Here is a 27,523-nt window from a genome sequence, read left to right on the forward strand (position 1 = left end):
TTAAATGTAAATATTATCGTTTGATAGAAACTGGTATCGATACCTATATTCTTCATGTCGTTAAAAATGAAATCTCCAGGCCTATAACTAGAAAATTTCACAGACACTTGGGGGTCAGAACCTGTCCCCCCTCCCAATCCGCCCCTGCCAACCTTCAACCAATATATTTTGGCTTTTTAAATCAAACTGAGCACATGTCTCGATCATACAACAACTTCTGTTACCATTTCAATATGTTTAAAAAATCTCCCATATACTATCAATGCTTTTTTTGAGCATTGATAGAGTATGGGAATTTTTCAAACATGTTGAAATGGTAACAGAAGTCGTTGGATGATCAAGACATGTACTCAGTTAGTTTTAAAAAAACAAAAATATATTGACTGAGGGTTGTCAGGGGCGGCATGGGAGGGGGAGGGGTGCTGACCCCCAATGTCTGTGGAAAATTTTGCTTTGCACCCCACCCCATCACGATCAAAGTTTGATAAACACAAAAATTTGAATTTTTCCAACATCGATATAATCAACTTAGATTGGATTTATAAACTCAAACATGGTTGGTGGGATCTACAAATAAATTGAAAAATATATAATAAATACCTTCTGTTCATCAAATGTTCATTAACTATGGAAAAATCCTTCAAACTTTACGCTTCGTCATGTTTATGCTTTACATTACACACCATCACTACATCAGTAGACTGCATAGATGTGTAAAGTAGACACAAACATTTTTTAAAAGTTTTAGTGTAAGATTTAAAGTTAGCATGTCAACTTTCTCGACTCAAATTAATTTGGAAAACGAAATTGTATTTTTGTAAATGTTGTTTGTCTATCATTTTCAGGGATTAAATCGCGGCGTGTAAACTTACTTTGAGTCAAATACGCGTAATAATACAATAATAAGGAACGTCAATTCAGTCGCGTATCAAAAGAGGTAGCTAAGCGCTTATTACAAGTTAAAGTAAAGTTAGGTTGAAAAATGATATTTTTAATAAAAATGCAGATGAAAAGATTTCATAAATCTCGGACCTTTCGACTTCGGCCAAAATTGATTCGGGATCCATAATTTGCTTACGTTGGACCCGCAACAGCAAATTCAAAACGTTCACCAACAGCACGTGCTCACGAGAATCTCCTTGTTTGTACACGCTTTTTCCGTGTTTGTGCATGCCCGAAATCGGCAAAAAAAACAAAGGTTTTATGCAAGAATAGTAATTGTGTTTATTGCAAAGGAAATTTTGGTTAAAGACCCACCACAACCTAGTGACCTACTTTTTCCTCCCACATACACTTCGTGCAAATCATTCTGATAATAATGGTAAAGTACAGCTATTCTACAAGATGAAATGTGGGTAATTTTGGCCCTCCCTGAATCAATGTGTTTTACAAACTTCATCTACAAACTTATTCAGTCATTTTCTTTTCAGTTTAGTTTTAAAAACATAGAATAACTAGAGCTGCTTTTGAGAAAAGCGCATGTCTCCCACAACTGCCTAATCGTCTAAATAGTAAGTCATTTTTTTATATACTGATTACTCAGTACAAATATACTTTTGAAGAGTGAAAAGGCTGATTTTGGTTAATTCAATGGCCATAATTCTGAAGTTCCTGGGGCGATTTGGCTAGTTAATGGACTTGGCCGAGGAGTAATGGTCAAAAACATTTGGTTCAAGTTTTGGTGAAGATCGGATGAGAACTGTTCGACTTTGAGTGCGACAAGAGTAAAAAGGCCGACTTTCGGTAATTCAAGGGCCATAATTCCGAGGTGCTAAGGTCGATTTGGCTAGTTATCAAACTTGGCCGTGGATTTGTGGCCAAACACATTTTGTTTAAGTTTAGAGACGATCGGATGAGAAATGTTCGACTTAGAGCGCGGGCAAGAGTAAAAAGACCGATTTCCGGTAATTCAAGGGCCATAATTCCGAAAAGCCTGGGCCGATTTGACACACACACGCACACACACACACACACACACAGAGAAAGGAGTAAATCGACATGTCTTCCACATCACTGTGTGGTGGGAGACCTAATAACTATCTTACTCTGGAGAAACACAGTGGTCTAAAGTCACCTTTATACATCAAGCACTGTGCATTCTACCATATAAATTTAAATAACATATATAAAGTCATTAAACACATTGCCTTGGCCTAATAAGTAATATTTGTCACCTTAAATTTGTAACTAGATACTTGTTATTTCTCAATTTATTCAAGCACACCATGTATAATTACCATCGTGGAAAAACAAAAGTATACATTTATTTTGTAGCGCGCCTTTACCTTTAGCCTGCTGACAGAAAGTGATTCTGCCTTTGCGACCAGTGCAGACCACCGGTCAGCCTGCTAATCTTGGTCTGCACTGTTCGCTATTCAGTAAACACTCCTTCGAATAATAAATGGTACTGCCCAAATTGAATAATATAAAATTTATCAGGGTAGGTTAAAACTACATCTCAATAAGCATTAATTTGGCAATATAGTACAAAAAACTTACAGTTACACATGAACCGCGCCAATCAGAAATATGTCTTAACGTACATTATGACGAAATCGAGAATCGACGTCACAAGTTGCAGGTGCGATTTCAAAATGGCGACGCCCATGCTTTGACATGTTTACAAGTTAATATTTGACATGGATACGTTTGAGGTACGTTTCAGTCTATAATATTACATGTTGATAATGTTGTAACATATATTTGAAAATTGATTCAGTATTATAAGCATTTTTATTATGAAAATATGAGAAATCCTTGCTGTAAAAAAGTGGTGAAGGTCAAGTGTTTCGTCACTGTCGAATCGATTGTTGTGATGTCATCAAGCTATATATTGCATTGAATGAAATAATGAAACAGAATCTAGATCTACATGTAACAATTTTGAAACGACATTTGTTCTCGTAAATTATTAGTCAAGATAAGCCCTACAGTATTGCAATTTTCGATTCAACTGTATGCGAATGTTTCTGGCAATGTTTGTAATTGTAGCAAAGGGGTCCGGCACATGAGTGGATTAAGTTTAATGGCTTATTTTTGAGTCCTAGAGCCATAATTATGTAAAAAAAATCATACTAATATAACTACTCCCTAGACAAGGGTTTTTACCCCGCAGAAGCTATGTTTTCAACTACTTTTTTATATGGCCAGGAAAAAAATATTATCAGCTATTTTCCCATTCAAACATTGCATTCAGTTATTCAAATGAATCAACTTTTCAAATTACCTCAACAAATTTTCATATATTTATCTGTTTTTCGACAATTCGACGTCATACCGAACACAGAGCGAATGCGAAGTCGGACAACATCGCGTATCAACATATCAAGCTATACGCAGTCAGTAAAGACAACATTCTAGACCTTCCGCGGACAAAGCAACCATTGCAATACAAATGGTGAATAAAAACAATAATCTAACCGGCAAAGTTCAATTCCTGTAAAGCCAAGGTTGTCTCCAACACTTTATTATTTTCATTTGATATTTTTTTCCTGGCCATGTAAAGAAAGTGGTTGAAAACATAGCTTCTGCGGGGTAAAATCCCTTGTCTGGGGAGTAGTTATATTAGTATGATTTTTTTACATAAGTATGGCTCTAGGACTCAAAAATAAGCCATTAAACTTAATCCATTCGTGTGCCGGATCCCTTTGGTTTGTAGGTTTATTTTGTCCATTTTTTTTATTTATTTAATTATGTCAAGAAGATTGCACTGTCGGCTACGTCACATTTCTTTTTGTACATAAACATATCATATATGTAAAAAATATCTCCGCCGATGACATCATTGTACAATTTTTAAAGAGGGTATGTGCTAGTTTCATAGGGGAAATTATTTATACAATAAATGGCACAAGACCACAGTTATTTGCCCTTGGTTGACAATACAATAGTTCCTCTGTTTGATGGTGAATATTGGTGAATTTTTGAGTGAAAGACCTGCAATAAATGGCATGATTTAATAGAGGAGATATGAAATAGTAGGTACATGTACAATTTGACAGAATGAGAATGTCAGAATATGCATAACATGACTTTTTGATAGGGCTTGTTTTGCCAGTTTGCGGCCATCTAGAGAGTATTCTTCATACGCATGTGATTTGGTTCAAAATGGTGGAAAAAAGAGCTGGTCAACCCAATGTTTGCTGTGGCTGGAATTTTTTCTCTTGAATAGTTCTGTTGAGTTCAGGTATTTTTATAGGGGTTGGAATGCATGCAAAATTGTTATAGTGTCCAGTGCCTATATAGAACATATAGTAAAAATAACTGTGGTCTTAGGCCAAATGCAACCAGTAAAATTGTCTCTGGCGGAATGGCGCAGCGCTAGCGTACCCGATTTGCAATCTTAAGACTCGCGTTCGAGTCCGTCTCACGTCGTGTATTTTTCTTTTACTATTTATTTTATTTATTATTCAACCTACACATGTTCCATTCTTTTTTTTCTCCATTCAGGATTTAGAAGATTTACTTGAAGTGTTTGGATTGGGAAGTAAATCTAGTACATCAAATAGCCGATGTACACAGGAACTTGCAGAACCTGGAACTACAAATGGTAGTGACTATTAAACTATTATTCACTTTTTAAATGTTTTAATGTATAGCTAAGATGCAGGTTATAATAGCGACACATACGTTTTTAAAGTTCACTTAAACATTTTTTTATAAATTTTCTTTATAGCTCTATATACATACACACTATGTATGTGCGCGCGTTTGTGTGCATCATGATCATCATCAGTATTTACTTAGCTAATAATACCAATCAATTAAATCTTACTTAGATGAAAATGATGTATTTAGAAGAAAGAATTAAAATGAACGTCTTAATTATCTCCGATATTTTTCTGTTATAAAATTACATTACTAAGATATAAGTAAGCTTTAACATTCTATTTTCCTTGATTACTTTAAGATGATACTGATGATGAAATGTCCGTGGAAAACCTGGTGGAAAACTTCATGGCAGCTATTGTTCAAACCGATACAGCTGGCGATGAACACAATGATGATACACATCTAAACCAAACAGAAGAGATGAGTTTGACGAAGATGATTCCCAAAGAGATCTCGCAGCTATCAAACATAAACTTCAAGAGGGGTATGGTTGTAAACTTTGTTGTTTCAAAGGTGTTACAGTAGGAGTTGTTCTAGACAATATTCTTAGAATGAGAGAGATGTCAAAAGACAGTAAAGAGTTATTTGTCATGGGAAACTTGCGTGAAAAACTTGGTACTGACCGGTGCAAGGAGGGAGAACGGCAGCGAGTGCGCTTTGAATACAATTTCCAAGGAAAACGGTTTGCCAGAAAGCATTTTGTTTGATATATGACATGGGGAAAAGCACTGTAAAGCGTATACAGAAACACATTTCCACAAATGGTGTAGGACCGCGGGTTCATGGTCTAGTAGGAAGAAGACCGTCAAATGTATTTTCCTCTGACGTCATCAAAGATGCAGTGCAGTACTTAATAAACTATGCAATCGAAGAGGGACTTCCACAGCCATCACCACCAAGATGCCGAGATGATACACCGCCCATTTATCTACCTGCATCAAAAACTAAGATCATGATTCATCAAGAATATATGGAAGCTTGTGTACAAAGTGGTAAGGTTCACGTTGGAAGGTCAACATTTAAAAATGTATGGAATCAGAGTGTCCCTCATATAAAAATCATGAATCCACGAGACGATGTATGCAAGACATGTGAGGACTTTCGCGATACCATATCTATGGCTAGAAGTGAAGATGACAAACTAGACGCCACTGCTAGTTATCACCAGCATGTTTTGTCTGCACGTGCAGAGCGAGAGGTGTATCAGCAATGTGTACAAGAATCTACGGCTCTTTTCCGAGGTGGCTCACAAGATCACAGCAGGGTCCATTATACATTTGATTTTAGTCAATATGTGAAATTACCTCATCACGCAAGAGAGAAAGGACCTACCTTCTTTATACAGCCATGCAAGGTGCAGATGTTTGGCTTTAGAATAGATGGATATCGCCAGTACAACTATTTAATAGATGAAGACCAGACAATAGGTGTGTAAGTTCAAATTAACATGATTAAGTAACAGTTGTTTTGTTTGTTAATAAAACGTAATCCATGTTTCTTGATTGACCAGTATTTCTCACTTCTCCTCATGTAACTGACAACTTCCAAACAAACGGTTACTTTTAAGTGTAATGCATGCAATTAAAAAAATCAGGTAAAATATATGCTTTGTTCGGGATTCGAATCCTTTATGTCTGGTTGTTAAAAGTATTTTATTCTTCCTACTAGACGAACCGGGCAGGCACACTACATGTCACTAGTATATATGCTCGTGATGACAGTCCTGCGCATGTGTTTCATATTGACTTTAACATTATAAATATATTGTAAATTTGTTACAGCTTGTTTTAAATATGATAAATTTAATAGTTATAATGTAACTTTGCATTACAAGTTTCCATTTCATTTTCAAGGTGTAGATGGACAATTGGCCCATGGACCCGATTCTGTGATCTCCATGTTGGACCACGCCTTTGGTACGTTTTGTCACCAGGGAGGAGATTGCACAATACATGCTGATAATTGTGTTGGTACGTGTTTATTACTGTTCAAATAATAAAAAAGAACAGACCAAAAACAGGACACCCATTTCACTGAAATATTATAAGTTTGGAAATTGAAATTGTTTCTCATTCTCTGCCCGCTAATAGTAAAAGTAACATTTTTCTTTTTTGTGTAGGTATTAGTTAAAGCATAAATTAACTGGCAGTTACGAGTTAAATAAACGATGGTTATGAATGGAACAATGCAAATGATAATAATGATAAAAATAGTTATAATGATAATTATTCATAATATTAGAAAAGTCATACTGATGAGATTATAATGATGATGATCATAATAATAATGTTGATGATAATGATGATGATCATAATCATGATCATGATGATAATGATGATGGTGATGATTTGATAATGCGGTTGATGATTTATTTGATATGGATAATAATTGTGAAAATTGTATTTCAGGTCAAAATAAAAACCGCTACGTGATTGCCTACCTCTCATGAAGAACTATGACGAACAGACACGATAATATCAAATATATGCTGCAGTTACCTGGCCATACTAGGTAGTACAATTTACAGATTACCTAAAAACTTAGTCAAAGTGACATTCCTTTATACTTAGGGTGATATTCTTTAATAGTGCATAGGAATTCATAAACAGATTTTAACAAAGAAATACTATTTAAGTTTAAAAAGACGGCTATCTAAATGTATTTACAAAAGATTTTGTTCATTATAAATATTCATTTTGAGATTATCCTTGTTACCTTATTAGCTTGATCCGTTGTACATACCCTAAACGGCCTGTTGATACAAAATAATACATTTTATGATGTATGTATGATATGTTTAAAGATTAAAGCAGTAACTGAATGATTAACTGTCGCATTTTTCAGATGTTTGATTGACGCCGGATTTGGCAGAATTAAACAGAGGTATCGTATGGAGGATGTTGATACGCTTCAATACGTAGCGGATGTTGTTGATCTGTCATCCTGTAGCAACGTCTCAGTTGTGTATGACAGGAATACATGAAAACGGACGCAGTGGAAGGCTTTCTTCGGCGACAGATATAAAAAAGTTCCGAATATATCCAAGTACCACTACTTCCGGTTCACTTCAACAGACCCCGGAGCCGTATTTATGAAAATGTCTGCGGATGACACAGAGGAGACAAGGTTTGTCGTCTGTAAATTTTAAAACAAACCTTCTTGCTATGGATTCATACGACATTCCCCAAGAAGTAATGCCAGCTGGACTTTGCCGAGAGCGACAGCGCTACCTTTACAGTCAGGTTCGCCCGCTTGTGAGACTTCAGTTTCAGGAAGAATTATGTGCAGCACCAGCTCAAGAATAGCGGACATGTGGAAAGCAATGTCTTTAAATGGGACCTTTTTTAATTTTAACGCCAGACGTTTGTCGTCTCGTGAACAAAGTGTTTACAAATGTGTAAAAATGAGTTTTTTAATTTGGTTATATATCGTCATGGTAATAAACAGTGTAAACTTGAAAATTGAAGTACATACTGAAATACCGGATGACGGACTTCTTTCATTGCTGTTACCATGGGAACGGATAGATATGTGTGCTATTTCAGATATGTTGCTTGTTATAAGGGATGGCATTTCATGATTTATTGTTCTAAACAAAAATGTTGCTTTAAATTTTATGTAAATAATTCCTTTTCACTACCGTTGTATGATACTGATGTTACAAAGTTTACATAGAAAACTGCTTTGCTTTTAATCATAATAAATTTGTAATAAGTGAAATTTCGTAGGATATTTTTGTGAAAGTTGAAAAAAAATATTTAAAACTGTAATGTTGTAAGTTTACCGGTGTAAAAAGTACTTAAAATGTCTTGAAAGCCGCATAATTCTATCCACAAGTCAGTCGTTTTCATGACAACAAATATTTATATAAAAATAAATACTTATTATATTTTAGAGAAAGTGTTTGTCTTTACAAATGATTTTAAATGACCGTTGTAAAATCACTGTTATACAGTAGATGAACATATAAATCCAATACTTCTTTTTAATTGTTTGACATTTTTGTTAACGTTTTTCTTGACGTTAATTGTGTAATTTTTTATTTAAGATGACGTCTTTGGACTGAAATGCTTAAAAACGTACGTAATATACCTATAGAAAGGTTTACATTTTTATAAACAGTAAAAAGTGCAGAATAATAATCAATGAAAATCTAAAAATGTCAATACATTACGTTAAGACATATTTCTGCTTATAATCCGCTGTGGGGAATCATATGATCAAAATAATCTCTTAACCAAAGTTATATTTTGAAGAACTTGGCCGTGGACTTGTGGTCAAACACATTTTGTTTAAGTTTAGAGACGATCGGATGAGAAATGTTCGACTTAGAGCGCGGGCAAAAATAAAAAGACCGATTTCCGGTAACTCAAGGGCCATTGAATAACAATATCAAAGATACAATAATAGTAACGAAATATAGAATAACAATAATGACTTTTAGAATATGAATGACAAGACATTGAATAACAATAACAAACATACAATAATAATAACATACACATATAATTTAGCAACGTTTGACATGCCATAAACGTAGGTAATGTTGGCGTAATTTAAAACGTTCATGTGATGGTGTCAAACTTGAAACCGTATAGCCGAATTCTATCCAATAAAATTTCGAGGACTCTAGTATACCAAAAATAAATGGATTGCGTTTTGTATTATTCCTTCAAAGTTTTCAATAAAAAAAATCGAGAAACGCTTACTTTTGAGGAGAATAAAATTTGATACTTATTTTCAATTTATTAATATACCTTAAATAATAAGAATTGTTCTCCCACAATTGTTCATGTGTTAATGTTATCAACTTCATGGTACATTAAATTTTAATTTTTGTATGAAGTGAGTTACAACACGCGTTACATATGCACAGGTGATACAACGGTCACCCTTCAAATATCACAACAGAAACCCCCACAGTGGATCAGATTTAATTAATACTTATATAAGTAATGTAAACTATTTGAGCCAGAAGAGTGTAGTTTATATTTACGATTAAGCGCTTAGGAAAGACAACCTTATTTTTGATGTAACAAAGCCTGTAAAGAATAGTGTCCCCTGATGCTTCTTATAAGCAAAGGAGTGTAACACCCTTTCACGACACCTATTATCACAGTATTTAGCCAAAACACGGTGCGCGCGCAGCATAGTTTAACCCGAAATAGATTTTGCTCTAGAAGTATGTAGGTTATTAGCAGGTCGTGTTAGAATAATACATCATGCATGATTAATGTTTATGTTTTTAATGTTTATGTTTTCAGAATTTCATTTTAATCATTGTCGTGTCTGCTGGTATAATGACAAACTCCCACTGCCTTCATCATGAATTACTGCTTGCTGTTCGACTTGAGCCACGGCAATACGCGCACCTCCGTACGGGGCTGCTGCACCACAACCTTTGTAAGGCATAACTCTATTTGAAGATGCCTGATGCCTCGAAGGAATTTCTGAAAAGCGCACATAAGCAAATCTTAAGTAAGCTTATAAAAAGTACTATTTACAGCTCAAATGCATATGAAATTCATTGCACTCATGAAGGTATCCGGTTTTCGGCCTCCACACAATTTTAAACAGCTCAATGTAAGTAATAATATCCATTTAGTAAGTACAAAACTAAAATGTTGTCCTTAATTAACTAATAAATCAAATGCTAAAAATAAAAACTTCCTGGTTCCGAATGGGTAACGATATACATTTGTACGATGTGTACTTCATGTTCCTGACACTTTCAATCTTTATCCCGAATGAGTGATTATATGTAAGTGAATTGCGGTTATACCGTGTTCACACTAGCAGATCGGTTTTATTTTTATCAGGCACTAATTGGCTATAATTGGTATTTGACATTCAAAACCCATCAAAATATAATCTAGTTTGCGTCCACACTAGGCAAAGAAATGTGGTTTAAATATATACATGCAATGTTGTAAGTTAACAAATATCTTGCAATAAGCAAAAAAGGTTACAAAGAATTGAGGCTAACAGAAACAAGAAGGGGTCATCAATGTTTAAACTTCTGTATTCATCTAAGTATTTCTGTTCATTCCATCTATTGTCCATTTTGAGCGTCAGCATAACTCCATATCGCAATTTAATGTTTTTGTTTCACCAACAGTCCAATTACTTTTGCCAGCCACAGCATCAATTGTTTGATACAAAAGAGAAACACATGGTATTCTTCCTTCAAAATGTTAGATCTGTGGATTTGGGATTGTAAAACCAGTTATAACCCACATTTGCGTTCACATTTGTAAAATAATGTAGTATTACTTTTTAATGTAGTATTAAAACCACCTCCCAAGGCAGTTTTAATGCTACATTACAGAAACCACTTGACCTTTACAAAATTCACGTTTTACACCACATATAGTGTGGACGCAAACGAGTTTAAAAAATAAACCCAAGTTAATGTAGGATTAAAAACGTAGTCTGAACACGGTATTAGTGTACTATATTCAATATAGATCTAGCGAACGAGAAAACTTTGATCCTGTCACAAATTTGCAATAACGACTATTACATAGCGGTGTGTCATCCTATATACTACATATATTTTCCGTCAGTTAAGCGAAGCGAATTAGGCGGGAAATATTTTCCTTGAATAGGTATAGATCTTTTGTTTTATAGATCAGGCCAATCAAAATCTTGTTTTGAAGGTTGTTTTGTTGGTAGCCTTAGTAACGCTGGTAAGGCAAGTTATGGTGCCGATTGTTTTGATTTGTATGGTCATTCAGCTTTGGGCACCAATGCTTACAGTCCATAAAATAAACAAACGTGTTTGTAAACATGGACGGATCCAAACGGAAGGGGAAGAAGCATTTTATAGAATTATTTCGATGGCAAAATAAAATACATATCGTAGCCCTGACCAACCTGTAAACCGTGCAAGTCTATTTTATAAGTACATCAACACGGTTGACCCATTTAAACGAGCTGTACAAACAGATTATTTTTTAAGTGTAAATCACAGGACATTATTTGTTACTTTGTTTAAACATGTTTATACATATAGATGAGAACTGAATGTTAAGCATGTTCAATCATTGAATTGATATTTTTAAATTGAATGGTATTTGATGTTGTTATATGATTCATGTCAATATTTTATTATATGTAAATGTAATGGATATGATAATATTGGAAGAAGAAAACAATGTAAGCTAATCGTGCCCAACTGCTCATTACATATTATACAATATATGAAGCATATTGTGTTTTTTTGTTCTTTTGGTACAAAGATCTGTGTAGGTTTAAGGAAAAATAATGTCATGTCATAACGATCTATATTAGTTGAACATTTTGGCAACATTACTTACAAAAATACACTGGTTTCATAACATTTCAGCGATTTCTATATGATATTCAGAACATTCTTCTCGAGCTTATCTTAAATAAAACTAAATTATATGTAATTCAGTGAAAGCCGCTGATTACCCCAAACAGGAAATACGTTGAAGACAACGGAAATACAAGCAACTTATTTCATAAATTCAATACTGCAGCAGACACTAAGATACTAAGGCGGAAAAAACGTTTACACACAACAACAACGATTACTTGCAGCAACAACAATTACTCGCAGCAGATACTATGATAAAACAACGATAACCCACAGCTACACCAATTTCCCGCAGCAAACACTAAGATAAAACTATTACCTGCAACAAAAAACGACAACAATGATTTCTCGTAGCAACGAAGATTATCGCAGCATATACTCAGATAAAACAATTATCACTTGCAACAGACACCAATGTAAAACAATTACTCGCAGCAACAACGATTACCCGCTGAAAAATCGATTACTCGCAGCAACAACAATAACTCGCAGCAGACACTAAAATAAAACAACGATTATTCGAAGCAACAACGATTACCTGCAGCTGGGACAAATATAAAACACGATTACTCGCAGCAACAACGATTACTCGCAACAGACACTATGATAAAACAATTACCTGCAACAACATCGATTACCCGCAAAAGGCACATAAATAAAACAACGATTACTCACAGCAACAACGATTATTTGCTGTAGACACTAAGATAAAACAGCGATTACACCCATCAAGAACGGTACGTTACCCGCAGCAGACTAAGATAAAACAATTACCTGCAACAACAGCGATTACTTGCAGCAACAACAATTACTCGCAGCAGGCACTATGATAAAACAACGATAACTCGCAATTACACCGATTTCCCGCAGCAGACACTAAGATTACACAATTACCTGCAACAAAAACGATTACCCGCAGCAACAACGATTTCTCGAAGCAACAAATATTACTCGCAGCAGACACTAAGATAAAACACCAATTACCCGCAGCGACGATTACTCGCAGCAACAACGATTACACGCAGCTGACACTAAGATTAAACAACGATTATTCGAAGCAACAACGATTACCCACAGCAGGAACTAAGATAAAACAATTACCTGCAACAACAACGATTACCCGCAGCAGCGACGATTACTTGTAGCAACAACGATAACTCCCAGCAGGCACTAGGATAAAGCAACAATTACTAGCAGCAACAACGACTACCCGCAGCAGACACTAAGATAAAACAACGATTACTCCCAGCTCCAACGATTACCCGCAGCAGACACTAAGATAAACAACTACCGGCAATAACAACGATTACCCGCAGCAACAATGACGGATATCCGCACCAACAACAATTACTCAAAGCAACAACTATTACCCACAACAGACACTAGGACAAAACAATTACTTGCAACAACAACTATTACCCACAGCAGGAACTAAGATAAAACAATTACCTGCAACAACAACGATTACCCGCAGCAGCGACGATTACTTGTAGCAAAAACGATAACTCCCAGCAGGCACTAGGATAAAGCAACAATTACTAGCAGCAACAACGACTACCCGCAGCAGACACTAAGATAAAACAACGATTACTCCCAGCTCCAACGATTACCCGCAGCAGACACTAAGATAAACAACTACCGGCAATAACAACGATTACCCGCAGCAACAATGACGGATATCCGCACCAACAACAATTACTCAAAGCAACAACTATTACCCACAACAGACACTAGGACAAAACAATTACTTGCAACAACAACGATTACTCGCAGCAGGCACTAAAATAAAACAACGTTTTCTAGCAGCAACAATGATTCCCCGCAGCAACAGCGATTACTCTCATAAAACAATGATTATTCGAAGCAACAACGATTACTCGCAGTAACAACGATTACGACACTAAGATAAAAACAACGAGAACCCGCAGCAGAGATTACGATAAAACAACGATAACATGCAGTAACAACGATTTCTCGTAGCAGGCACTAAGATGGAGCAACGATTACTTGTAGCAACAACGATTTCCCACATCAGACACTTAGATAAAAAAAACGATTACCCGCGGCAGGCACTAAGATAAAACAACGATTACTCGCAGTAACAACAATTACTCGCAGCAGACACTAAGATGAAACAATGATTACTCGCAGTAACAATGATTATCAACAACAGGCACTATGATAAAACAACTATTAATTACAGCAGCAATGATTACGCTCAGCAGGCACTAAGATAAAACAACGACTACTCGCAGCATCAAGGATTACCCGCAACATACACAACATACACTAAGATAAAACTAAGATAAAACAACGATTATCCGCAACAACAACACTAATTACTCGCAACAGACACTAAGGTAAAACAGCGATTACAACAGCCAAAACGATTACCTGCAGCAGACACTAAGATAAAACAACGAGTACTTGCAACAACAAAGATAACCCGCAGACTAAAACAACGATTACTCTCAGTAGGCATTAAGATAAAACAATGATTACCCGCAACAGACACTAAAATAAAACAACTATTACTCGCAGCAACAACGATTACCCGCAGGATGCACTTAGATAACACAAACGATTACTCGCAATAACAAAGATCACATGCAGTAAGAAGTAAGATAAAACAACCCGCAACAACAACGATTACCCGCAAAAGGCACTAAGATAAAACAACGATTACCCGCAACAGGTAATAAGATGATACAGCAGGTTCCCAAAGCTCCACAACATCCTGTCTCGTCTTCTTTGTCATCGTCACTTCTGCAGTCGCAACACATTACTAACACTGCTAGAAACATCATTGCAAAGGATGTGGCCTCAAGACCAAGAACGCTAACGTCAAGTTCTGAAATGATTTTATCATAATAACCGAGATACATTTCTTTTATTGAAAGTATTTGTATTGTATTATGCGCTGAAAACTTATTTTATATGTTAATGTGAAAAATAAGATGGCTTTACTACTAACGCTATAGTCTGTTCTATTAGACTATACATGTATTTCTAGACTTACTCTTATTCAACTGAGAAATGACGTGTTAATCATTTACAGTGAGTAGTCGCCAAAGGAAACACACATTTAGATCTTACCATCTCCACCATTGGTATTTCCACAGAAATTGTTGTTTGTCCCCGTGCAACAGCTATATATCAACCCGACAGAATCACACGTCGAATTAGATACCCATTCTGGATAGAACACTCCAACTGACTGCAGAATGAATGGCGGGAAAATAATGCGACAAGTCGCACAGAAGCCTTTGAATGCACCCATCGTCTGTCTATTAGGTGGTTCTTACTGAAAAAGGCTGGTTACAATATGAACTGAATTTAGAACTACTTTCGCACATTTTGTTTAGTTTCCAGCCATTGAGTTAATTGCATACCTTGGGATAATTATGTTTTATCGAATTATATATATAATTTTTATATTCTTTTCATACGTTAGTTTCGTCTTCGGAAGAAATTTGAATGATTGTGCTGGCAATAAAATTTAATGTACGTGATATTTTTTTATCAAAATTGTTATTTTGAGTGAGTGAGTTAGATTTTACGGCGGACCGACACAAAAAGGCCATATATTGCCGAAAAAAGCGCTTTGAAAACGTAAATTGTAAAGCATCTCTAAAAACAATTATGTAAAAAAGTATAAACATATAACATGTTTAGTAAATTGTAAAGCACGTCTAAAAACATTTATGCAAAAACGTATATAAAGGGTTAAAATATTAGTGACAAACAACAATATTGCAAAATGTGTAAAAGAAAAATATACGATTTCAGATTTTGTGATAAATGCCTATCTGATTTAAAAAGGACAAGATATTGCTGACTGAAATGTTTTCAAAGAACTCTTTTAAAGATTGAACGTCATAGTATATACTGCGCTGTGGTCTTGTAAACTTGTTGGCTGACATCAAGTCTGTTATAGCTATTATCATAATCATTATTATAGCTGCATTCTTCACATGTGTTTATAATCAAGAATTGCTTCACAGATGACTATCTGAAGAATACAAAGGGCCCCCGATAATCATCACGTTGTTATAGCGTCTGATCCAACGCTTTTAAATGTTTGCATTGATGTATGTATAGATACGTATGTGGCAACATTGCGATTTATTCCTTGTTGGTAATCATTGTTTTATCTTAGTACTGTTGCGGGTATACAGTGTTTTATATTAGTACCTGTCACGGATAATCATTATTTTATCTTAGTGCCTGTTGCGGGTTATCAGTGCTTCGTCTTATTCCTTGTTACAAGTAATCGCTGTTTCATCCTTGCGCATGTTGTGGGTAATCGTTACCGCATCTTATTCCTTGTTGCGAGTAATGGTTGTTTTAACTTAGTGTCTGTTGCGGGTAATCGTTGTTGCGTGTTTTTCCTTGTTGCGGTTAATCGTTGTCGCGCCTTTCTTCTTTTTTGTGAGTAATCATTTTTTATCTTCGTTCCTATTGCGAGTAATCGTTGTCTTATCTTAGTGCCAGTTGTGGTAATCGTTGTTGCGTTTTTTCCTTGTTGCGGTTGATCGTTGTCGCGCCTTTTTTCTTTTTTGTGAGTAATCATTTTTGGGTCGGGGCTTTGCTCCGACTCAATGGGATTAAAGACGGAAAATGAAAAGCCACTACACTTATTAGTGCAAAACGGCATATTACATATTTTTCATTCTCTGAAAAATAAGTGCAGCTACAACAAAACGCATGAATATGGCCTATTTACGGCTATTTTTAGAATGCAATCGCCAGTGACGTCATCAATATATGTTATGTGTACCGCGTGATATACACAACAAACACGATAGCTTCTGAGAAACGGTTCTCAATAAAAATTGACGGAAACCGTGTTCCAAGGGCGAAGTTTCGCTCAAATGATATAAATGAGCATTCAGTATTTGAGCTGAAACGTTGGCTTGAATGCCGTGGATTATCTACCAGTGGAAATAAAAGAAAAGGTTCGTAAAATATAACGTCGCTCTGCAAACACTTGTCGTGACTTGATTCATTTATAAGGCCAAGGCAATGTGTTTAATGTCTTGATTATGTTATTTTAATTTATGTAGTAGTATGCACAACAACGTTGGGCACATGTGTTAAACCGGCGGTCTTTCACAAGCTTGCTTGATAACTTCCTCAAATGAAATGAACTCTACGTGTAATGCTGGGCTCGAATCCACAAAGGTGATGGGAAAGTGGTTCGAAGTCAGCGGAGACCTCTTGTATAAATAACACAAAATGATATGCTACATGTGATATAATAAGACAAAGCGCAAGTTACAGAGCTTATCATTTTACATCATTACACAATAATACAATAAGGTACGATAGCAATCCAAAAGATGTAACTCATTGCAATATAATGATACCCGGTCCTGTCAGTATAGTACAGGGCAAGGACAATACAATACATTACAGTATATACCAGTCCGGTACGGTACTGAATAGAAGTAGAGTATACAGTACAGTAACTGCATATCGACAACATTTATCACGTGACCCGGAACAGGTAAAAAGAGAGTTTCCCTGCCAGTGTGTTTGTTTACATACCATATGCACACATTGCAAAGATTGACTAGTATTGTCTTAAACTCATGGTGTTTAACTGCTGTGTTCCCAATTGTAAATCTTCAGGATTTGATGAAAATATATCAATTCATCAATATCAAAATGATGACAGGCAAATTTTCATAGTTCAATGTTCAAAATATTTTGGTAGAAATGTTGTTTGTTAAATAGTACATACAGAATTTTACAAAGTATCCCAGCTGTCCGTTACAAGAATACACTGTCAAATAACAGTAAAGTATTATTAAGAGTGCCTTCTGGTAAATACAGTGTGTTTTTCAATTTTAGGTGCGGAAAGACAGCATACAAAGGTTGGGGTCATCGGCTACAAATTAAAGGATGACTTGAGAGTAACAAACAGCACCAGAGACTGTTCGAAGCATTTCAAATCTCCCCTGGTGCTTCTTATAGAGCAAAGAAGTGTAACACCCATCACGAGACCTATTACTGAATGGAACTCTGTTGTAACAGAACATTGAACATAGATATTTTAAATAATGAGACAAACAGTAATGACTAATGTGTGAAATTATCTTTATTTCGTGTATTCGTTTGCCCTCAAATAAGTTAGCTTTATCTTGAATTAAGTAAATCTTATTCTAAAGAAAATATAAAACTGAACGCAATAGAACATTTTGTATTTTATGAAAAAATAAAAGAAACAAACTTCTGGTCTCATTATATACCTCTGTTGATGAATTGAACATGTATCAATACATCATGCATGATTAATGTTTATGTTTCTAATAATCGTCGTGTCTGAACGTATGAACAACATGGGCAATATTTATCTTCCTCATAAAGACAAACAAACTCCCACTGTCTTCATCGTGAATTACTGCTTGCTGTTCGACTTGAGCAACGGCAATACGCGCTCCTCCGTACGGGGCTGCCGCACCACCACCTTCATAAGGCATAACACTACTTGAAGATGCCTGGTGCCTCGAAGGTATATCTGAAAAACGTACACAAGCAAATCTTGAGTAAGCGTTTAAGTACTGTTTACAGTTCAAATGCGTATGAAATACATTGCACGCGTGAAAATATTCGGTTTTCGGCCTCCATACAATTTTTAACAGCTCAATGTATGTAAAATATCTATTTGGAAAGTACAAAACTAAAATTTAGTCCTTAATAAACTAACAAGTTAAAACATAATGCTAAAAGTAAAAACATTCTGGTTTCAAATGGATATCGATATACGTATATAGTAAGCTGCCATCTTCATGTCCCTGACACTTTCGATCTTTATCCCAAATCAGTGATTATATGTATGTCTAAAGTTTTGTATGGCTAAAGTGGATTGCGGGTAGTTAATTACACAGTGTACTTTATTCAATATAAATGTAGTCAACGAGATCACAAATTTGCGATAACGACTATTTCACAGGTGCAAGCGGTGACCACAATGGAAATAAGAGTTTATTTTAACTCTTTTTTGTGTTATCCTTAACATATAATGTTGATTGACATGGCTATATTAATTCATACATGTTTGTTTATTGTTTGATTGTATGTTTTAATTATAATTCGCCATGTAAATTGTACATTTTTATGTTGAAATAAATCTATCTAGCTATCTATGAGTCATGCGATATACTACAAATACTTTAATCATACAAACCGTCATCATCCTTCATGAATTTACGCAGGCAACAGCACATTATTATAGTCAAAAGTAAAATGAAGCATCCAGAAGTCAGGCAGAGGTAGAACGACCATCCGAGCTGAGACGTTGAATAATTGGCCGCTATGATCATACAACCAATGAAACTGAAAAGACCTAAAACCATACAGGAGAAACAATAGATGACTGACCTAAAAAGTTATTCAAAAACCGAAACATCTGTTTTAAATAAGTTGAAACTACTGGTGCGATTATGTAAAATGAAAACATATCATTAAATATGATAATAACAGATGAACAATTTACCGAGGCGATTTGACAAATTCTTAAAGTTTCTTGAGAAATCTATTTTTTAGATTACTTAATTTTTGGTGTGAATTTATTATTTTACAGATATAAATGATTGTCAAAGGTCTCATAATAAAATTGTCATTGTAATCTTTATCAAACTAAAAAAGAACACTTTATATGTATTTCAGTTGAAACCTTCGATTACATCCTTTAGGGAATAGGCTGGAAACAACGAGAATAAGACGCAAACACCATCAACCACACCAGGCTATAAGATGAAACAACGATTACATGCAACAGGCATTAAGATAAAACAATGATAATTCGCAAGAGGAACTAAGATAAAACAACGACTACTCACACTGTAATAAGGCGCAGCAAGGATTACCCGCAACAGGAACTAAGATAAAAGAACAATTACACACAAAAAGAAATAAGATGCAGAAACGATTATCCGCAACAGGCGCTAACAGAAAGAAAACAAACGATTATTCGCAACAGAAATTAAGATAAACAACAGTTATTCGCAACATGAACTAAGATAAAACGATGACTACTCACACAAGAATAACACGCAACAACGATTACCCGCAACATTCACAAAGATAAAACAACGATTGTTCCCAACAAGGAGAAAGATGCAGCAACGATAACCCGCAACAGGCACTAAGATAAAACAACGAATACTCACACAGGAATAAGACGCAGCATTAATTACCTGCTACAAGCAAAAGATAAAACAATGATTACTCGAAACAAAGAATAAGACTCATCAACGATTACCCGCAACAGACACTAAGATAAAACAAAGATTACTCTAAATTGACACTAAGATAAAAGTACAATTACCTGAACAAAGATAAAAGAAAATGAGTATTCGCAACAAGGAATAAGAGGAAACAAGGATTACCCGCAGCTGTCACTAAGAGTAAACAACGATAACAACGATTACTCGCAACAAGTAAATAGACGCAACAACGATTACCCACAACAGTCAATAAGAGAAAACAACGAATTCTCGCAACAAGGAAAAGATCCTGTAACAATTACCCGCAACAGTCAATAAGAGAAAACAACGACTTCTCGCAACAAGGAAAAGATCCTGTAACAATTACCCACAACAGGCAATAAGAGAAAACAACGATTATTCGCAATAGGCATTAAGATAAAAGCACGATTACTGACAGCAAGAAATAAGACACAACAACAATTACCTGCAACATGCACAAAGGTAAAATAGCGATTACTTGCATTAGGAATAAGACCCAGCAACGATTACTTGCAACAAGGAATAAGACGTAATAAAGCTTACTTAGATCAAAACAACAATTATTCTAAATAGACACTAACATAAAGGAAAATTACTCGCAACAAAGAATAAGACATCGCAACGATTACCTGCAACATGCACAAAGATAAAACAAAACGAGTATTCGCACCAAGGAATAAGAGGCAACAAGGATGAGCCGTAGCTGTCACTAAAGCAACGATCACTCGCAACAGACATGAAGATAAAAGAACGATACTGACAACAATAAATAAGACGCAACAACGTTTACTCGCAGTAGGTACTTACAGAAAACAACGACTACCTGCAACAGGGAATAATATGCTAAAACGATTACTAGCAACAGGCCCTAAGAGCAAACAACGATTAATCGCAACAGGTCAAAGATAAAAATGATTACTCGTAAGACGCAACAACGATTACCCGCAACGGACACAAACGAAAAAATAACGAGTACTCACAACAAGGAAAAAAGCGCTATAACGATAACACGCAACATGCAATCATATAAAACAACGATTACTCGCACCAAGAAAAAACCCAACCCGCAACAGACACCAAGATAAAACAATTTTTATTCGCAACAGGCACTAAAATAAAACAACGATTATTCGCAACAGGCACCAAGAGAAAACAGCGATAGCCAGCAGCATGGAATAAACGCAACAACGATAATCCGCAGCATGCAGTAAGAGATAACAATGATTAACCGCAACAGGCACTAAAATAAAAATAACGATTATTATACACTAGGATAAAATAGCGATTACCTGCAATAGGTAATAAGATAAAACAGCAGCCTCCCAAAATTCCACACCATCCTGTCTCGTCATCGTCATCGTCACTGTTGCAACAGGTCCCACAGCTCATTCCTAACACTGCTAGAAACATCATAGCAAAGGATGTGGCCTCGAGACCAAGAACCCGAACGTCAAGTTCTGAAATGATTTTATCATAGTAATAAACTTCTTCAACTGAAAATATTGGTGTTGTATAAATAAACGGGATACTATTTTATTATGTTGATGCCAAAAATAGCATGGCTTTACTTGTATCACTTTAGTATATTCTACTAGAGTATACATGTATTTTAAAATGTTGAACGCTTCCAACCTATCACCTATACATTGTAGACATTTGAAATGCATTTACACAAACCTGATGTCTCTAAGAAATGGCGTTATAATCATTATCGGCAAGTTTGGAGCAGACTAGTCGCCAACGAAAACACACATTTAGATCTTACCATCTCCCCCATTGGTATTACTACAGGAGTTGTTGTTTGTCCCCGTGCAACAGCTATATATCAACCCGACAGAATCACACGCCGAGTTAGATACCCATTCTGGAGAGAACAGTCCAACTGACTGCAGAATGAATGGCGGGAAAATAAAGCAACAAATCGCACATAAGACTTCGCATGCACCCATCGTCTGTCTAGTGGGTGTTCCTTACTGAAAAAGACCCGTAACTCTACATGTTTTTGGATCTGAACTGGATTTAGAACTACGTTTGTCCATTTTAAATTTGCTTCGTTTTCCACCAAGTGTTAATTACATAGATGGGGATCTTAAATAATATTACACTGAAAGGCGGTTATCGGGAATGTTTTATCAAGTTTTATATTCTTTTCATATGTTAATTTCGTCTTTGGAAAAAAAAAATATCATTACTCTTTTCAATGACTGTGCTTGCAATAAACTTTAATGCACGTGATATTCTTATCAAAATTGTTATTGTGGCCTTGTAAACTTGCTGGCTGACATCAACTTTATCTCTATTATCAGTTTATTTATTTTTTATCTGATTGCAACCTGTTGCAAAATGATGATATAGTATAAACCAAGACAGGTTATGAGTATCAAAGTTTATATTTTTTTAATATTTGATTACTCTTTTTCTTTATATCGGTATTAAATTTGCACAAGTAAACAAAATAAAAATATGGTTTACGTTAATACTTTTTTAGCTTTCCCATGTTGACGCTAAGTTAGAAAGAGAAAGTTTGAAGAGAAAATACTGTAGTCTCCGGTCTGCTTTCTGCTTCTTTTTATAGAAATAACGGTGCAGCTTCCAACCGTTCAAGACGATTCTATAACTGACTCTCTAAATTGGGCAGAAATGATGGTGTATTTTAAAATCAGTCAAAACAGTAATAAAGTTTTAAAGTAGAATTAGAATATCAAAATTTCGAAAGTGATAAGGATGTCTAACACGTTAAAAGAATTTACAGTAGATTTACCGAACCGAAATGAAAATATATGTAAATGGTCTAACGTAGTCTACATTATTTATATTAAATATTTTTGCAGTGATATATCAACGTGAGTGTGTGTATAACTGATAGGCAACAATGTCGTAAATGTTTTAATTTAAAAGCTTGCTTAAAGTTCCATGATAATGCTTTAATTTTTTATCTTAAAAACAAATGAAACAGCTTTCCAAATAGATGTTATGCGTACTTACATCAATGTTGCAAATGAACTGTTGTAGTTAGAGCATTAAAGGGAGGTAATAGAATTAAATTGATATATTCAATAAAACATTATAGTATATTTAGCAATATTCAAACCTCTGACAAATGTTAAAGAAAGTAATTATCAGAAATATGATTTAGCAAGCAATTAATGTATTTCATGTTCATAATGGAAAATGTGGCAGTCTGATTTTAAACAAAGGCATTATGAGCCTTTAAAATGAAATCCTAACCAAATCAAAACGGTGTCTAATTATTATATTGCAGACGTACATTCAACAGCAGAAATAACTGTAGCAAAGTTGTCACGACTATTTGTAAGAGCATCTCGTACGGGTGCCAACGCTCGTCTGTTAGTGTTTTACATAAGGTAATAAGCAAGTAAGGAGTTATAGTTCTTGACCTCTTACTCTTCTTTTGAGAATTAAAAATATATAAAGTTTCTAAGCTATAGTATCCAAGAAAAGTGGACATAATAAATTAAAGAAAGAAAAAAGAAATACAAATTATCTAAGATAAAAAGGGTAATAATTCTCTCAAACTGCAAGAGAGAGTTATTGTTCGTGACTTCTTACTAACCTCATGATAATAAATAAAGTATCAAAGTAAGAATACAGGATACGTTGATCTGAACAAAAATTTCAACCCAGAAATTCAAATATCCCAAGTACATAACGGGCCAAAATGCACACCAGAGTTATGGGTCTTGGCCGACATACGCCCCTATTGATGATAAATTAGTTTGCAAAGTTCAAAGCAATTGCTTTTAACATATTGAAGAAAAGTGGACATAATCGCGGGATTCCAATTTTATAGGTACAAAAGAGCCCTAATTTTGAGAGCTCCTAAAGTCTCGCAATATTTCCGCTGCAGAACTCGAGCATATTTCCCGAATACAAAGCTAATAAACTATAGGTATTCTTCCGAAACTTTTCTGTAAAGCACTTTTAACGCGTTTATACGCATGTAAAGAGTGCACCTATGATAATGATGATGATGATAATAATAATGATAATAATGTTAAATATATCTAAATTGTTAGATTTTCAATTTTTACAAAGGATTACGTTTCTTATGAGAATGTCAGGTCACCCCGAACATTACTTCACATTATTTCAAAAGGAGAAGTAAACTAGTATTTATACCTTATAAGTTTTATCCACAGCAACGTTATTTATTGCACCTGCGAAATTTCTCCTGGTCATATGCGTCCCTTAAAATAATGACCAGCTTTTGTATGCATACAAATGCATTTTCGTGACCTGATTTTCAAGAGATAAACTTCATAGATAAATAATCATTTGTCAAACGAAGGGTTATGTAATCATTTTCATGGTTTCAAGGAAAATAACAAGGATGTTTAAAGCTTTGACTAACTTGGTTTTCATTAATTGGAATGACGAACGCATGTGACAAATGTAGGCTTCTGGTTCAAGAGTATCTAAAGAGAAACCAGAAACGTGCGCAATTTATTCTCCAAAAGGCGGTATGGATGGACAATCTTTTAAAGGAAGGCATTAATATTTTTACTGGCAAAAATAATATAAGACTCATTGAAGTTCAATGAAATGAATCAGATGATGATACAATAGATACAGATAAGATCAATGGCATCAGACCAGAAAGAAAATCAAAGCCCTTAAAGGACAGATAGCCAGTGCTTAGATACACCTGAAGAATCAACAGTTCATTGTGCATAGACCGGTCATGATTTGAACAATGTCGGCAGAGGTCTACTGGACCATGGTGCATGCCAAATATCTAAGCTCTGTGCATTGTGGTTCAAGACAAGAAGATTTTTAAAGGTTTTCCCTATTCAACTCTATGTAAAGCCAAGTTTGCCCCGGGTTGGGGAAAATTTCAACCCTAACCTTTACCCTTACCCTAAACCCTAACCATAGAGCGGAATGATTCAGAATATTTCGAATGTGAATATAAGGTTCATAATTATTCTAGAATCCCTTTCTGCTTGTTTTTGTTGTTTAAAACAGTAGTCCTCAGTTGCTCACACATTCACACAATACCAATATTATATAAAAATAAAATATGGGACTATTTTTACACGTCCAGAATATTTTTGTGATGCGGTCATATAGAAATAGAAGGAAAACTCAAACGACGCGTAGTTGAAACTTGGTAGTTGATTAAGAGCTATAGCCAGTTGCTAAAGCACTGGCTAAACACTGTACATGTTATACCCTACCCCTAGCTATACCATTAGAACAGGCCACGAATGGGAAAATGTACTACTTACTATGTATGACTTACTTTCTGTACTATAAGTTATATCTCCGCCTTTATTGCACGGAATAAGACTTCAGCTAGGTAAAGGGCACTAATTTCTTTCGATCCTTGTTTCCTATTACAAACGACCAATTCAGTTCTGATGTACGTATCTTTATAGAACATCACTTTTTCTACACCTTCTTTTTATGAAAGTTTCTTTTTTGCGATTAGGTTAAATGGTTCTCAGCTTGCCAATTTCTTACTGCACATAAAGCAATGTAAAATATAATCCTTGGCACGAAAGCATTTTCTAACAAACATCTTATTGTAAGACGGACACGCCGAAACGGGACAGAAAAATCATCACTTTATTGTAAAATTGGAAGGCATAGATCTTTATATGAGTAAATATATTTGTTTTTGTTGGGTTTAACGCCGCATCAAAACAATTACAGGTCACAGGGCGACTTTCCAGCTTTCATGGTGGAGAAAACCCCAGGTGCTCCTCCGTGCATTATTTCATCACGAGCGGGCATGAAGTATTTAACGCACCCACACCGATAAGGGGCAAGTGATTTGAAACGAAATTTATGTAAGAAAACATGAACAGTGTATATGTTATAAAACATCTGTACAGCAACACATGACATTTGAAAGCAAACGACATTTCCTAGAATAAGAATTACACCACCAGATACATCTGAAGTTCAAACTGTAGATATTGACAAGGCATGGAGGGAGGGTTGTAACAGAGCACACAAATCAACTTTCACTGCCATATACTTTATCTCGAGTGAAAATTAAATTACTTAAATGCAATAAAACGAGAAATTCACCGAGTCGGAAAGTAAAGCGGGAAACTATAGACCATGAAAAACAAAGACTAGCTTTATATACCCGATATTGTATAGACAAAAAACAAGACGCATAAGTAAAGATGAAACCTGTAAACAAAATTATTTCCCATAAGAGCTGAGATCAATCTTTTGTTATATGGAAGTGTACGAGAACATGGGAATAAAGATCATGCCTGCAACTTAATACGTATGTGTAGTTGAATGCATGATTCTATACCACTTTTAGCCTTCTTTGTCTATATAAAAACGCCATCTTTGATTGGGAGGACTGGGAGCAATCAGTTTTTCGAAATGTGACGTTTAAACTCATATGAACGAAATGACAGCACGTTAGTATGGTTTACCACCATTCTAGACCTATGTAGAGGAGGAAATATTTGAGAAAAAATACCCGACCTTTCATATGAGAGTCAGCCCTATAAACCAAATGGTACCTGCTTGATACATCTCTTTAATCAGTCCTTAAACATATCTCCTTACCTGAGCATCTGTTACTAGTAACTTCTCAACCATTTCCTCCTCCACCTAGGTCTCGAATGATGGACAAGCTTACTAATGTGACGTCATTTCGTTCGTATGAGTTTCTACATCTCATCTCGAAAACTAACTGCTCCCAAACAAAAATGGCGGCTTTATATAGACAAAGAAGGCAAAAAGTGGTCTAGAATCATGCCCTCAGTTACTTGTATGCCTCGCCTACGTATGACGTACAAGTTGATAAATGTGCTCTTCCTACAGACAAGGAAACTGTTTCAGTATCCGTAGATGTTGCAAGCACATTCTTCGAAAAAACGCAAGGGTTCTGTCAAACGAAATGTCACTTAAAAGGAAAAGTATAAGCAATGTTGCGAGGGAAATGCTCTGAAAGGGGAGATATTAATACAAGATACGCAAAAGATCCAAATCCTCAGGGGAAAAAAAGGTAAATCGACAGAAGCCCTGAAGACTTTCACGCCCCTCCCTCCTACACTTGTTTCAAAGGTTTATGTTACAAATGTAAACAATCTGTAATTAAGCAGCAGTATCCACAGCATTTAATGCAAGATTTCTTTTTCTGATGCGGAGTCAAAACTCCTTGATGATGAGGATTGCTATTGTGTCCGTAAAAAGTATTATGTGCCTAGGGAATTAGTAGGCTACAAGAAACCGTGTTTATTGTTACATTTGTAAGTGCGTTCACTTAAACCCTCTACACCTTGGAGAGTAGCAAGAAAAAAATACTGAACTTGTGTGAGAC

General features: G+C 35.3%; 1 protein-coding gene across 1 annotated transcript; it reads right to left on the reverse strand.

Moving 5' to 3' along the window:
* Nucleotides 1–18,034: 18,034 nt before the first annotated feature.
* LOC123524395 (uncharacterized) lies at nt 18,035–24,485 on the reverse strand. Its single transcript, XM_053539963.1, has 5 exons — nt 24,349–24,485; nt 21,974–22,181; nt 21,498–21,665; nt 19,146–19,304; nt 18,035–18,476 (listed from the first exon to the last, which is right to left on the reverse strand). The coding sequence occupies exons 2-5, from the start codon at nt 22,155–22,157 to the stop codon at nt 18,265–18,267; spliced, it is 723 nt and encodes a 240-aa protein (XP_053395938.1). The 5' UTR covers nt 22,158–22,181; nt 24,349–24,485; the 3' UTR covers nt 18,035–18,264.
* Nucleotides 24,486–27,523: the final 3,038 nt, after the last annotated feature.

The sequence above is a fragment of the Mercenaria mercenaria genome, chromosome 3 (assembly GCF_021730395.1).
Source record: "Mercenaria mercenaria strain notata chromosome 3, MADL_Memer_1, whole genome shotgun sequence".
Taxonomy (NCBI): domain Eukaryota; kingdom Metazoa; phylum Mollusca; class Bivalvia; order Venerida; family Veneridae; genus Mercenaria; species Mercenaria mercenaria.

Coding starts and splice junctions, on each gene's coding strand:
- LOC123524395 (XM_053539963.1), bottom strand. CDS start 22,157: ATGGGTGCATGCGAAGTCTTATGTGCGATTTGTTGCTTTATTTTCCCG. Junction 21,666..21,973: donor TAATACCAATGGGGGAGATG/GTAAGATCTAAA, acceptor AAATCATTTCAG/AACTTGACGTTCGGGTTCTT. Junction 19,305..21,497: donor TATCTTATTACCTATTGCAG/GTAATCGCTATT, acceptor GTATGGTTTTAG/GTCTTTTCAGTTTCATTGGT.